This window comes from Mercenaria mercenaria, chromosome 12, assembly GCF_021730395.1.
Source record: "Mercenaria mercenaria strain notata chromosome 12, MADL_Memer_1, whole genome shotgun sequence".
NCBI classification, from domain to species: Eukaryota; Metazoa; Mollusca; class Bivalvia; order Venerida; family Veneridae; genus Mercenaria; species Mercenaria mercenaria.
The window spans coordinates 31,158,967-31,175,621 of NC_069372.1; the positions used below are offsets into that span (position 1 = coordinate 31,158,967).

Genomic DNA, 16,655 nt, shown 5'->3' on the forward strand with positions numbered 1-16,655 from the left:
AAATATCTACACATAATTCTTGTTTCATTTCGTCCTCGAAAATTAAATAAACAGAGACGCGAGAAAACTGTGTTACCCGCGTCACATCATGACTCCACCTACTGGCGTGGTTTATCCGCAGGCCAATGATTGATTTTAAGAAATGCGAGGTAGGCGGAGTCAACAGCTATGTTCAAATAGAAGATTTGTTTTTGTGATTTAACACAATTTCTGTGAGATATACACCTAGAACTTGGAATAATTCGACATCGTGGAAATATCAACAATTTAGCTGTTAGAGGTATTGTAAAATTTTGCATCTATTTTTAACACTTGAAAATTGGCATTTTTAGCTCATAAAAATACCTTGTAAACATGAATGCATGGAAACTGAACTAAGATCATTTCATTTTGATACCTGCACTAGAAAACAACTGTTTTGGATTTCTGGAATAAATGCATTTATGGCTAGGATTAAGGGTGTCGCAAGAAGAGAAGGTATTACGCATGGGGAAGAAATAGTTATGCCAGGAAAATATAAATGTTTTAAAGGCTTTCATTGCGCGGCTGATTTTTTTTTTAATGAACGTTATTAGATATTAGTTAAATGAATCGAGGGTATAGAGTCTGAAGGCTGTAATTACATATAAATAAACATATAATACTACATTCCGAAAAATTGTAACTCAGATATGTTATAGGTATCGTAGGTTTATTCAAACATTTCACTAAATACGCATACTTAGCTTCAAACGATTTCATATAAAAGTTCAAAAATTAGTTTGGTACGAAATAAAAACGTTGACAGATTATTTACTTTTAGATGCAGTAATCCATCTTTAATTAAAAGCTGTGCTTATTTGAAACATCAGCATTTTTGAAAATATTATTTTTTTTATTCATATAGACAGTTACAAGCTAACGCTACACAATATCTTGGCTACTATTTTACCACGCCCACATAGGTAAACGGAAACTCATATTTCTAAAAATAAAGAGTCTGCGATGATTGGCAGGCATATACAGGTAGATAGCGATATGGGAAAACAGAAAAAGTTTTTCTTGCTTTCCACTAACTGTGGAACATTAACAGAATACACAAGAACATTTAATTAAATGGAATAAAACAAAATATATTTGTAAGTAAACATTGCTTAACAGAATTTATTTATTTAGTGGAATAAACTATTATGATGGCTAATATAAATGAACATAAAGTAACTTGATTGATTTAATTAGTTCAAATACTTCTTTCGAATAATGCTTGTAGATAGATGAACGTAAAATTATCAAAAAAATATGTATAAACATAAATAAAAGACAGACTGGTAAAATACGAGTAAAATAGAAACAAGCAGATTTTTTTTAATGCAATTTCTATAGATAAATAGATAATATAATTTGAATTACAAACACTTTAACATTAACACAGTAGGAACTTCTGTTCGATTTACAGTAGAAATACCGTCCGTCTGTTAGTTTCGCTTCCGACAGAATTTGAAGGTTATGAAATAATTGTACCTTTATATTATGTTTAGTTATGACACATTTTCTTTCATTTATCTTATTATTTTACGTAGACTATATATGCGTCATTAATAGACTTTTCTACTACAGTACTCTTTTGTAGATGAATAACTTAATAAAAAAGTTACATTTAAAAATTCAATATATCAAAGTTACGCAAATGATACTGGTAATGTTTTTTTCCTGTATCAGTATAGAGCTACATACTGATTAACACTTATTAAAAGAATTATCAAACGAAAGCATTTCTGTAATTTTATGAGTTAGTTTTTGCAATTAGTTTACATAATTTCATCATGTACAATATGATATAATTATTTATTTTCATTTTCGAACAAACTTTTGAACATTATCAGTGCTCTGCTTTCAACCTTTCTGTCCTTACGATTATCTTTACTGAAAACAACCTAGTTACATGTTTATGTCATAACTGAACTATTTCCATTTACGTTAGTGAATTTCTCTTTTTTTTACATTTTGCTTTTTCTGTGATGTCACTCATTTTAACTAGATGTGTTCGACGAGTGTAATTTTCACGTGTAGCACGTGTTTACAGATGCTGCTCTTACAGGGAAATAACTACAGTGGCAGTGGCACGGGAGGTAACCCTAACACGTACGGCACGAGCTCAAGTCATTCTAGCAGTCACATGTACGAGGAAGACCTGATATCACGTGGGGCACGTGGCTTTCCGTTAGGACACGGAATGTTGCCCGCACCACAGGCTTACTCCTTCGGGTTCCCTGTCCATCCGGCGCATGATCCCATGGGACTGTCTTCATGTGAGTATTTGACATTTTAATCAGTTTCACTAAAAATAAACGCCTTTAATTACTTTTCTTTTATGATTTATTTGGGTAAATATTGTATTCTTATACATCGGCAATAATGTAAATTCACACTAAATAGAAACACTTCAATAGAATTTCACTGTAGAATTATCTTTAACTTTGTACGTGAAAAAAATTTAAGTACCTGTAACATGGGAGATTAGTTTGAACTCAGAAACCATGTTTTTAATGATACAGGGCAAATTTTGTTGAAATTTTTTTTTTTTAAAAAATGCCACACATTTCTAATTTATGCTATAAATATCGATTGACAAATAACATTTCATTTATTTCATTTCATTTATTGGTTAATCGGCACATAATAATGCCTTTGACCATTTACAAAGCATACAAACAAATATGGCCAAGAAAGAAAACGAATACATATAACAACACATAGAACAGATAATAAGTACTAAGTGCTTCAAAATGCAATTTTATCAGCAATATTCCATCTACTCAAACTGTCGCCAACAAAGGGCAATTAATGAATAATTAATGAAAGAAAATTTTGAGTACTCGAAACATCTTAATCATGAGTATTGAAAAAAAAAGGTCTGACTATAGTGACGAAGCATTTAAAGTCAAAATTCGTGTTTCATTCATAAGTTAATTTTAACACGAATTTAAAACAAAATGCATTTTGGACTATGTATGATAGCTACATTTTTTCCAGGTTATCAAAACGGTAATCTTATGCACTTTAAATTCTAAACTAAAAAACACCAACACTTTTCTGCATGTTCCTTTACCATATTAAATAGCATTTCTATCATAATGATTAATCATTTTGTATGTTTTTACCCACAGTCGGTCAGTCACAGCAGTTCGGAGGTTATCCGTCATTTTCGAGTCATTCCGATCACAAGAGGATGTTGGGTGGCACCCAAGTCGAGGCTATGGACAAGAACCTCAAGATAACATTAGAAAATCGTGACCTCTGGTCAAAGTTCAGCTCACTTGGAACGGAAATGATCATTACAAAAACAGGACGGTAAGTGCGAGAATTCTTACTGGTCAAAACATTATCAAAGCTCTTACAGTAAAAGTTATGTTGCAGAATTCACTAGATTAGAAGTAGTCTTTCCATGTGCACAATTTACACTGAAAGTTATACTTACTGTGACAGAGGCATGCAGTTTTATTGATAAGATAATCACACTCTTTGTTTCTGTTGTTGCTTTTCTACAGAATATTTTGGATAGTATTTTAACAACATCACATATAAAAGAAAAGAAAAACAATCGACGGAAGGGTGTGTAATAGCGATAATAAAAACTGTCTTTGATGAGCACAGAAAACGGTTAAGATAGGAATTTATGACATTTCTCAAAATATAAAAACATGCAGAATCTGACATGTTTAGGTGCAATTTTCCCACAAAACTCGCGAACGTTTCATAAATCCCAGGTTTTTTGTTTGTTTGTTTTTTTAAATCTCGTCACACATGCTGAATTGACACTAAGAATAAAATGATTAGCGGTCTATTAGATGAAGAAGAAAGGTGTTTTGAATTCTTTTGTGCGTTTCTCAGTTTACAGAAACATTGTATGAAAGTGTATGAGAAAGGTGTCGCATCCTTTCCATACCCGTAATGCTTTATTATTTTCCTGATTAACAAACGTATTCTAATGAAACTTGGCGTGAGCAACAAATCATTTAAATGCAATTGATGACAATTACCCACCAGTGAAATACCAACTTTTCCTTCATGGAGCAGAATTATAAATTTATCAAAATCGAAACAGATAAATATTATTTTCAAACATTTGAAATTTTGGGACATGATGATAATTGTATTACCGTGAGAAAATACTGTTTCTTACCGGGATTACAGGTAACATTTTATACCAATAATTACACTACAATTCGGACAAGCAATATTTGTCTAATCCTTCTGCAACATTTCGTAACTTGATTGACTTCCGATTTGTGATCAAGGATTTACAATAATTAATCAATTAATAAATACGTCTAATATGACACCTTTTGTTCACATATTTCGTATATAAATCGTGTACAGTAAGAAACGTGGGAAACTTCTTGACTAGAAAATGGAAGTATGTTTTTTCCTTGGTTGTTGAATAAAACAATCCACCAAATAGATTTTGAGGGTAGATAAAAGAGTGTTGGTTTTGTTAAAAAACTGAAACAGACTGTGAATTCAGTATTACATGTATTTTTATTAAATCCACAATGATTATTCAAATATAATAAAATACTGTGCGTGATATTTTGGTAGTTATTTCTTTTACAAGATAACGGTATTATTAGTGCAGTACAGATCTTATATAATAGTAATAATAATAAAAACAGAAAATATTATTTTTTTAATGTTTCAAGCAGTATCAGATACAACTTATCAATTTATCTTTACTTTTATAATTATAATTACTTATACATTTATATCAGAATTCATGTTCTATGTAAAACAAGAATGTTATTACATGTATCATGATGTTTTCCCTAGTAAGAAAAAAAATAGCTAGATTAAATTTTATGAATATATTTATAATTACTCGGATTATTTCGAAGGCTTTATTTAAATGTTTGTACTGGTCAGAAGAGAGGACAAGATTTGACCTGATTATAATGAGATATATGCCAAGTATCATGTCTGATTGCTAGACAGACTGTCTGAGCTCCTCCAGAAATATTTCATTGTTCCTTTATTTACCGAGGATATTCTCACATATAAGGTAATCATGGCAAATTGCCAACCCAGACCGCATTCAATATGTTTGATCTCAAGTAATTGGTACACTTTTTAAAATGATGATAATTACAACAAAAGATCTGCCTAAGAACAAATGTTGCCGACAATTGTCCTACAAGGGCAGGCAGACAGAGTGTCAGCAGAAGTTATTAAGATTAGTCGCAAATCATATATGGCATATAACCTTGATACAATTGTTTGAATAGATTTACAAAAATAATAAGTTTTATTTTTGTTGTCAATCATTAAAATCAAAATATAGGCCAGCTTTAAAGATAGAATAAACATTAATAGTTGCTTGAATGAATGTGATATTTCTGCTGTTCTTTAAACAATGGCAACAAGGAACAAAGATTCTTTTCATTCCTATATGTTATTTAGCATTCTTGTGAACACTTTCTGTCATAATTTGATTCAAAGCTCACGTGCCACCACAATCAAATAAATTGAGTGGCAAAATTTGCAAGATATGGTGATGTAAAGACAGCTTAAGCCACGTGCGTAACAGTATAGGCGTTAAACGTGGGGGAATAATTAACTAGAAACTTCGGCAAAATTGCATAAGTTTAGTCAACATCCCTTTAATGTAAAGACATCCCGTGTATGCGGATTATACTTTGTTTCCGCGCGAAAGCTGACTCTTTGCTAGTTGAACGAAGTAGTAGGAGAAACTTCAGAAATGCGCAGCAAATTTTTAGGAAAAAAAAAATACCAAAATGTAAAAATTGTATAGCTGAAAGGAGTATAGAAATTGTCTCGGGTAATCGTAACTAACTATTTACATTTTAATCATCCCGATGAAAAGAAAAGTACAACTGATAATACAAGCACTATAATAGTTAATAGACGATAAAATCGGAATTAAAACTTGTCCAATTTCGATTTGTTATTTAAAAGTATCGCTTTACAAAAACAGAATTGGCCTCTGGACAAATTCTTAAAGCACGCGTAACAAATGACTTTAATAATGCAGATGAAATTTCTTTAATCTCCGTGAAAGATAACATAAAATTGAATCTGATTGAAACGACAATGGGACGGGTATTTAACATTTGTAGATATAACATGATAGCTGAAAAATTTCACACTTTTGTTGTAAGATTTCGGACAAAATGAGATCAAACTTGATGAGACTTTATTTGCAAAAATAATGGCCGTGATTAAAGAAAATTAAAGAAAATACATCTATGCCTATGGTACTTATCATAATTTCACAATGACAACAAAAATATTACAAATTTACGTAAATTTCAAAACGATGGAAACTGATGTATATCTTTTATCTGTTATCTGTTTTAAATTACATCAGATTTTTAGCTCGTCTGATTTATGGGGGAAAAAAAACACAACTATATATTGCGCGCTTGAACGTTGGTGTCGATGTTGGTTGAGATCTTTGTCTCGGTTAACTTTTCTAAAAAACAAAACAAAACTGAATGGATAAAGCTTTGAAACTTGTTTATCATCGAGAGTAAGTAGCCCAAGAACCATAACTCTCACCTGCATTTTGTCAGAATTATGGCCCTTTCTATACTAAGAAAATTTTTGGTTTCTGGTTTAATATTTTGTTTAGATCAATGTAATAGCAATATTTCAGCCTTTACACTCAGCACTCTGCACATATCACCATTAGATTAGTACGTTGACTTAGAACCATAATTCTCGCTTGCATGTCATAATTATGGTCATTTCTATACATGTACTCAAAATATGGCATTTCTTTTCCACTTTTTTTTTTGTTAAGGCCCACTTCAGCTCAACAAATTTGCAGACTTGTTTACCATCATTAGGTGAGTAGGTAGCCCGAGAACCATAACTCTGACATAAATTTTGTCAAAATTATGACCCTTAATGTACATAGAAAAATGGAATTTCGTGACTATGTTTATGTTTAGAGAAACCTTTCTAGCTATAGCTTTGAAACTTTGTACACTTGCCCCTTATCATTAGATAAGTAAGTAGGTAAAGAATCATAAATCTCTCCTGCATTTTGTCAGAATTATGGCCCTTTTATAATTTAGATAATTGGTATTTCTTTGTTTTTTTAAAAGGCTCACTTTTCTTGAATAATATAGCTTTGAAAGTTTATATAATATTATATATTTTGTGATCAATAGGTGAACCATAACTCTCTTTTTGCATATGTCAAGCGTTGGCACTCGCATATAGGGTGCCTCTCATCATCATCATCATCATACCACCACCACCACCGACATTATTATTGTTGTTGTTGCTGTTGTCGTTGTATTATTATTATTATTCTAAAGCTAGAAAACATTAAATTGGCGACACTATTTTTTACTAATTACCGAAATTTACGCAATTTATTTTGGAATAATTGTCTCGACATATGACGAATAAATTGCAATTGTACGTACAAATCAGAAGTGCTAGCCGTTTAGATTTCAGTTTAATCAATATCACAAAAGGCTTGATACTTTTGTTTACATTTCGGCAATTTATAATAACAATAAGGCGCGCGCCAGAAAATCAAACATTATCAAAAGTTGTCCTTAGAAAAAGTTTGAACAAAATAAATAATTGCGAAGTGTTAGGGAATTATTTTTGTTGCTAAGTGATGTTTTTACACAGGTACTTTTGTCGGCTGGTTCAAGGCGCGTGAAAAGTAGCACTTTTACGTCCAGTAATTGATCAAGCTTTCTGACAAACAATAACTTATATCAAGTATTTTGAACCATTTCAATGATCAATTGGTCAATATACAAATATATTTAGAATAAATCATTTCTGCGTCATTACAAGTGCAGAAGATCAAAGTTAGCGCTTGAAAACAGTGTTTTAAATAATATAATGTGATATAAGGCAAGGCCTCAGTGAGAGCTCGAGGATATCAGATTTAACATTTTTTCTTTCAAATTTTGTTGCAAGGAAATAATAAAAACTCAAAAAGTGAATATTGATGAGAAACTACTCCTTTAAAACATAAACGTTGTGTCATACCTATCAGAGTGAATATCATATTTTTAAAGTTAAAAGTGTCTCGGTAACGTTGCGTTTACATTAGGACACTTTTCCAATTTCTTTCCAAAATTTATATGTAAAATGCATGTAATAATTTTTTCGCAACTAATTGAAAGCCTATCTTTTAGGGGTTTTGACTGACAATCGAATGGCGTTCCTCGCCTTGTGAGCACTATATGTGTGAAAGTATGCAACTCGATTCTTGAGCAGGTCCTTCGGACTAGTTACAAAAAAGTAAATGTGACCCAATCATGCAGTAAACATAAATGTCTGAGCGAAAACTTGTATGTCATTATTTCATGGGGTCACGTGTCAATCAACGCTTCTAACCTGCCGTAAACAAACACATGGTGAAGCGATCCAGAAAAAATAAACACACGTGCACGTGCGTTCAGACGGTTTTGGATTCGCGTGGGACAGAAGACACGTGCAGATAGTCTGCAGTGTCGTTTACCGTTTATCGGCAAATCAACACTCGGATTATCCAGCATTGCAACTTGTTCTAAGGCGAAACGTGGAATACCATATAGTCACGAAAACAGAAAAAAGCAACACCAGAATTCAGTTGAGGAATGTGTACAAAATTCTTACAATAATTTTAACTCTGACTATATTAGTAAAATCATGACACACTAAAGCAATACGTGCCAAAAAAAAACAAAAAAAAAAACACTCTGGACCGATAAAATATTATATTATACCTGAAGTTTCTTGATCGGATTTTTATTCATTTTTAGTAATAACATACTTATTCTTTCAGACGAATGTTCCCTACCTTAAAGGTCAGTCTTGAAGGTTTGGACCCACACTCAAAATATATTCTGCTTGTGGATATTGTGCCGCTGGATGACTGTAGATACAAGTACCATAACTCGGAGTGGGTGGTCACAGGCAAGGCAGAGCCTCACATGCCCGGTCGACTTTACATCCACCCAGACAGTCCAGCTTCCGGCTCACACTGGCTCAAACAACCGGTTACATTCCACAAACTGAAGTTGACGAACAACAACCTGGATCAGAACGGACATGTAAGTATCTTGCTCAGTGAGCTTGTAAATTTTCAGCCTCCTTTGTCTTACATCAGATTTCAGAATAGCAGCATCAGTTTTCAGTATATTTTCAGAGGTATTAAGTGTCGGGAGATGATGTGATATAATGATTAGTTTATAATGGGAATCTTCAAAATTCAACAAAAGAAACAATCTATTTAGAGAACAGCGAATGTAGTTTTGTCACACATTATGTAGATGACCATTTATCTACAAACCCCAATGTGACTTTGTAAATAAAGAGAGTAGCTGTTTTCCACCCTTTCTGTGCCTTCACACGCACATACATACTCCTTAGCAATTCCAACTCGCTAAATCAATGTCGTCTAAACGCATTTCTTTGCTAAACTATGCCCTTCTTATTGGGTCTGACACTCCCGTGTGCTTAAAATCAAGCTTCTTTTCATTTTATTCGCCATTTCTCCTGCCGCAGCAAATTGGGTTCTTTCGTGTTAGAAGACATATTGCCACAGACGGTTCGAAACTTCCGGCCCAAGGGACCGGTTCTCAGCCCATTAAAATATATAAACGAAGAACGCAAAATAAATTGATGAATTGAGACAGAGAACCAGAGTCGTTTGTGACTCCCGAAATTCCCCGTAGATTTGAACAGCAGTAATAACACGTGACTTTCCAAACCTAAGACGACAAATGCTGATGAAACTGATTCAAAGTTATGATATTTTTAACTTTAATGAATGTGCTTAGAATTTCTAGAATAAGGGTTTATTAACATCGGTGGACAGCTTTTAGATAGGCACTTACTTTAGACTTTTAACTGAACGAATTATGATTTTTACGCCATCATTCAAAACACTTTTTTTTTGTTATACTTACTTTTTAATCCAGTTTGTTAATCAACTGCAAAAATATTGCCCAAAAACTTGAAAATTCAATTTAATTAATGACACTAATACAGCATTGGTACGTCCAATTTAACATATATATTTTTAAAGCAGCATGCCTCCAGATCGTTCGACAACAACAAAAAAAGTTTTATTTAGATATCTTGAAATAAATGCTATATTTCTTAAGAAGGCTTTAAAACTTAATTACTGACAAACTTTCTGTTACGGAAACACTTGAGAATTTGCTGTTTTTACTACTTTTTATGGTGAAAATTGAAAAGCGTTTGTCACGCTTTTACTCCAGGTAAAATGTCTCGATTATAAATATCTATATTTTGAAGTCATTAATCACTACGTCAGCTATAGCGCTATTGGTTACTACGACGGGAAAATGTCTTTATTGCCGCGGTGGTCCGGGGTTCGATTCCCGCCGCGGTCATCTTTTTTTCTTGATTTGGAACTTTTAAAATATGTTGGAAACAAAAATTCATATTCTAATGTTCATAATATGATCAAACTTCAATTTGAAAGAAAGATTATTTTTTATCCAAATCTGGAGGCATGCTGCTTTAACAAAACTATAATTTGCTGACAAATAAAACATATTCGTTCGCAGTTCCAGTGGATTGCGTGAAGAGTGAATTAACAATCGAAAAATCCCTCAACATACATATTCATAGAGGGACAATACACATTATAACGACCAAATGTTACGCTGGGAGAGACTCGAGGGTTAATTGATAGGAAACCCGCGGGACCTCCATAGAATAATGAAAGTACCGTTTTAATATCCTTAATTACAAAAGAATGGACTGTACTCTTCTCCAGAATAATTTGTATCAGAGAGTCCCTTATTCGCCCAGAATAAAACTCTTTCAAGCGAATGTTGCTGCTGTAAAGCGATACGATTATAGGGGAGCGTTACCAATTTCACGACAATTTTACGACTGCTTTGGTTTTTCAAAAGACTCATTTTCGGCATTGTAGTCCATCTTCAAAGAAAACTTGTTTATACGCACAAATATGGTTTTTACAATAACTATCTTGTTCTGATTCGAAAAAGATGTTGATCAGTTTCCTGAAAAAGTTCTATATTCATATTTGATGAGCCTTCATACTTACTTTATATACTTTATATAGACATGTTCGAAAGCAAGCATTAAAACAACAACAACAACAACAAAAAAAAAACGAGAAAAAAAGTAAGAAAGATATTCTTGGTTTTGTAATCTAGCTACTAGCTATGAACCTGGGATGATAAAGTTTCAAATGCAAAAGAAAAACGACGAGACTGACGTAAAATATGATTGCCATGTTTCCTTTTTGTATGTTTTGGCCTCGCATTGGAACCAGGTTCAAGATCAATCACTGACAGACGAAATCAATTCTATTGTTTAACGCTTTCAGAATTCCAAATGGCCGAAATCATCAAAACGAGCTAATTACAAATTAATTGAATATGAATTCAATACGCCGTTTCATCAGACGATCATTTTAAGTCAACTTTGATTCTGTTTTCCCCGCACGTCCTTTTAAAAATTATTTTGATTTATAAGATATTAGCATTGAACAGAGCTTTGTCATTTTCAGCGAAATGTTACCCTCCCATCCCTTTCTTCGGAGAAATCAAAACCGTTATAATTATAGGGTGTTTTCGCCCTTGGCAGGTCCCGAATAATTAAAAGACATTCTTCTTAATTTCTTCTGCAAAAAGAAATAAGAATGTATTCTAAAAAGTTGGACTAACGGTACAATCACGAACAGATGTGCCCGAAAATCCAGGGCGACAGATTATCATCTATCACATTTCTTTCTTTTCGTGCCGAAAAAGCAAACTGTACTATTTGCCTTAAGATACATCGAAGGTACGTGACATATAAAAAAACTGGAGAGAACGCGCTCTGTATATAAAAGGGCGGATGGACCGTAATTAAACTTTAATAACTGAACTGAACTGAACTGCGCTCTGTATATAAGATACATGAAATGTAAAAAGCTGGAGAGAACGCGCTCTGTATATAAGATACATGATATGTAAAAAGCTGGAGAGAACGCGCTCTGTATATAATACGTTTTCTTACATGCAGCCGGGCAGAACGAGTTGTTTATGACAAACACCAGGCGCTCAATTTCTGTAGCAAGACCTTTTCATAAGTAGTTAATATACCTCATTTAATGAAGATATTATTATATATATGGGAGGTGTATGTATTTTCAGATTATATTAAATTCAATGCACAAGTATCAACCCCGTGTTCATATAGTACAGGCGAATGATATATTCAGCATGAGGTGGACCTCCTTCAACACTTATGCGTTCGAGGAGACAACATTTATTGCCGTGACAGCATACCAGAATGAACAGGTTTGTAATCTATTTCTTACATCTACATGCGCTATAAAAATGTTTTTCCATGCTTTGTCAAAGTTGCTCATACAGAATATTTCTGTTACACATTACTTTTATTTTGTAACATGTGTCTTTTCCAATAAAGTTTATATATATATATTTTTTTATTAAAGTTTATTTTTTTCTATATAAAATTAGACACATTGTGCATATAAATTTACATGAACGGTAATACATGTGTAAATAGTCAGCAATTACAATATGATATATATCTTCATGACATAATTTCGTGTTATATAAAAAAAAGAAAAAAGTTTATATTCTATTTCTGTTCTGTTCAGTACAAGGTCAAGTAAATTTTCAGAAAAAAAAAACACTTTTTTTTCAACAAATTTTCGACAGTTCTCTGTAAACGACAGGTAAATAAAATTATTTTACATGAAAATTTATTCGACACGGTTCTTACGCTTCTCGTTCGAATACCAAAAAGTTATTCAAATTAAAAGAAAACAGATTTTTTAAAAATATTTTTGAGGTTTCAAACGCGTTTTTTTATATCGGTTTATATTTTGCTGTATTCATTTTTGTTATCGCTTTTACTCCGCTGTTTCCAGTGAAAAATATACTAAATAATATGTAGTAAAATACACAGGAGAAATGAAATGAAAATAGTCTTTGGTATAATGTTTTACCCATGTTTAATGATTAGCAAATCATGATTGTTAAAAGAACCGGGCCTTTTGGCAGCATGAAATATTCCGGTGACATATTAGAAAAAGAATGTGCGTACACAAACTGTGACCACTCATATTTATTTATTTATTAACGAGTCAATATTGTTAATTTAAGATCACCTGGTTGTGACGTCCATGTATGAAATATTACAGTCATTTCCAATTGTTCAATTAGCCCAGTGTCCAATTGCAATGTAAATATTTTATTAAGTTAATTGCACCGACCGAACATATTACATCAATCAAATAGCCACACATGAAATTACGATATCGCTTTTGCTAGAAAATAGCCAACCCATATTCTTATAAGAAAAATAAAGGCTGCAACTGAAATGTACTTTTTAAAAATTTCTATGTGATTTATATCAATGTTCTTTGTGATTTATATCAATGTTCTTTGTTTCAATACAGATAACCCAACTGAAAATTGACCATAACCCCTTTGCCAAAGGTTTTCGGGACAATGGAATGGGTCGCAGGTGCGTGTTGTGAGTAAATTATGAAAATAATTACTATTATTTTTTAAAGTTTGTCATTATTCTTGCTTCCAGTTTTCACTAAAAATATAACGTAGTTCTAATACTAGTTATTTTTTTATCAGACATTTTGTTTTTATCTTTCTTGTTGTTGTTTTTCAACATTTCATAAAAAAACTAATAGCATTTGTATAATACTTTACACATTCTTTTTTCAGAGACCACAGGCTAACACTGAAAAGACCCTCAGATGAAAGCTTGATAGATTACGAAAAAGGTAAGAACAGTTCATAAAACTTTGTTTTATTACACGCTAAAATTAAACGTTATTTACACGTAGCTTTAAACAATGTTTGCTAATAAAGGCACCAATAGGTCGACATTCCTGGCGGTTGCTATAGGAAAGGACCCAAATGTTCAGTTAATGCACGCAATACATTAAGTAATATGCATGTGTGAAATGCAGCTTGCTATTCCTGCGGGTTGTGTACGTCTATACGGCATCATAGATTGTTAAATGCTGTAAAATGACACATCAATCTTAATTGATCCACCATGTCTCTCAAAAACACATCCACGTCTAAACCTCTTAAATTTTCGATCGTCAGAGCTAATGTCATTCTTGGACAAATTGACAATGTTTAAAGTCTATATCTTCATGCCAAATTCCCGAAGCCGACAAGTTTATGGGCCATCCGTACAACTTCGTACAAACCGCGTTAACACGTTTCAATTATTAAAAGTCTGTCAATTTATGACCGTCAGACGTCCATATATTTCCAAAACCTTGTTACTGTCAGACGCCTAAGTTTGAAAGCAGATAGAATAGCATTAGTAGGAAATTTAAAACTTTGTCTTACGTCAAAGTTTGACCTCAGGTCCAGGTTTTCTTTAATTAAAGCATTGGAGACATCAGAAATTTAATAAACAAGATATATATATCTGGGGGAAGAGAAATTGCGGAGCATTTTAAAAAGATTTTTTTCTCTATGAGGCTAATTTAATGCAAATGCGGGTTTAAAATTGGAACTTTATCAGTAAAAGAAAGAAATTCTAGAGAAAGCCTCCTGGAATTAACTTGTATAGAAGTTGTACAGCAAACATAACAAATAGAGAAGTAACTATCACTTTATCAGACTGTGAGAGGCAAAAAATACTCGCCGAGCTTGAGAAATACCTTATCGCGATTATATAATTTTTCATGCTATCTCATTTAACCACGCTGGCGTAATTTCACGATTTGTGCTAAAACAACAAATCTTTCTCGACCTACCGGCGACATTTTCGCTTTTGTTACAGCATATTAGCAAATTTGGCCGTTTTTGCGTATCACCCTGCTTGCTTGATTGTTCCACACCTTGTCCTGAAAAACTTGCCAAATTTAGAACATATTGGAACATAATTCCTCCAAGTTCTGCTATTCAATTGCCACTGCTACCGTCAAATTCCTCGCCAACTGTACTCGGGGTGAATTTTAACTTCACACCTACTTGCACGGTAATCGCAGAGAAAGATGGCAAATTCGATCCCCGCATTCTTGATTCAATTAGGCAGTCGTTCTTGAAATATTAATGATCTGGCAAAATTAGATCATCTGCGATCGCTGAAGTATCGCTCCGACGTTTCACACCTATGCTCTCAGTAATTGTATTAGCTAATACAAGTCTTTCTTTGGAAAAAGATTACGATTGCTTTCAAAATGTTCTAGGAGAAATGGGTTCAGAGAAAATTAGGATTTATTTTTCCGATCTGAATGTGTCTGCTTTATGACTACTGTTTCACGTCTGATGCAATAAACAGCAAAAGAAAATATGTTTTATTACGACAGGCAGTATCTAGATGCACGAGGAAAATATTGGCTTTAATATATGACTTGCCAAAATAAGCAATTCATAATATTTATCAAGTTTATTGATCTGAACAACAACGACAATAATGACAAATTATTATTACTCTTAAACAAAATAAGAAACACAGTTGAAACTGAATCGCTTCATACTATCTGAAAATAGAAAGATTATAATTTGATTACAATCATCTATCCATGTTAGACACGCCAGGACAGTTCTTTGACATACTAGATCTAAACAGAATTTTTTTGCAGCTGACTGTTATTTCTGTTATTTTCAGAGGACGGGCATTTCTCTAAGAAACAGAAGCACGAAGAAGACAATCTTGATCTGAAACCAGCACATAAAAACGAAATCAAAGACGAATCTGACACATTGAACAAATCAGACCGTTCAACAGAGGACTTACCTGAAGGAGAAATGAACCAGTGCACCGTCAACAAATCAGGGTCGTCTGGAGGCATGCATCTCCCGCTGGTAAAGGCCAAGTCCCCACCGTTACCACCAGCACAAAGTGGAAGCCAAGGTGTCTGCAGTTACAGCAGTTCTTTGTCTAACAGTGCGTTAAGCAAAAGCTATGGTACCTCTTGTATGGGTGGACTTAATGGTGTAAACAACGATCAGTCGTATTATCCTCATCATTCTCCAGCAGACCGATCAAATAGTTCCTCATTTTTGCCGGTGACAACGTCACCAAACTTATTACAGCCACAGTCAGCAGTATCCTCTAGTCTAAGTCTTCACTCGTTGTCCATGAATCAAATGCAACAATGTAGACTACCAGGAACCACATTAGCAAACACAGATTGTGCTCTGCGACAAAGTTCACATTTGTCCTCTACCTCTAGTTATGGACTTCGGGCTTCGCCGACCCCGCAACACCCATCGCTACCCTCATGCACGTATATGCAGACCACACAGGGTTCTGGCTATTCATCACATCTTACCCCAAATGTACACATGATGAATATGAACTTTCAAGGACCTATGGCGTAAAACGGGATGATCTTTTGGTCATTTGTTTTTTCTGTGTTATATTAGTAGACAAATGGTTACGGTCAAAATACAAGATATTGTTTCTGGAATAAAGACTACCAAAGATATGTATGCCTGTATAGACCATATCTCAGTGGAGAAGTGATATTCCAGCTGGACAATGAATTTATGTAAAGTTGAATATGCTCTCTTGTGTTTTAATGCAGAAAATGTGGATTTAAGACAGATGTGTACATATTGTATTTTAACTTTGCCACTGTCAATTAAGTTCTGGACTGTAAGAATGGACGTTGAATGATTATTGTTTTGTGCCCATAA

General features: G+C 33.3%; 1 protein-coding gene across 2 annotated transcripts; it reads left to right on the forward strand.

Moving 5' to 3' along the window:
• The first annotated feature begins 212 nt into the window (after positions 1-212).
• LOC123534776 (T-box transcription factor TBX20-like) lies at positions 213-16,337 on the forward strand. 2 transcript variants are annotated; one of them, XM_045317198.2, is made up of 8 exons: positions 213-280; positions 2,063-2,288; positions 3,147-3,330; positions 8,795-9,062; positions 12,150-12,296; positions 13,427-13,503; positions 13,710-13,768; positions 15,622-16,337. In XM_045317198.2, the coding sequence occupies exons 2-8, from the start codon at positions 2,063-2,065 to the stop codon at positions 16,335-16,337; spliced, it is 1,677 nt and encodes a 558-aa protein (XP_045173133.1). In that variant the 5' UTR covers positions 213-280. The 2 variants fall into 2 exon arrangements, with proteins under 2 accessions (XP_045173133.1, XP_045173134.1); XM_045317199.2 differs by having other exon boundaries at positions 13,427-13,494.
• The last annotated feature ends 318 nt before the right edge of the window (positions 16,338-16,655 follow it).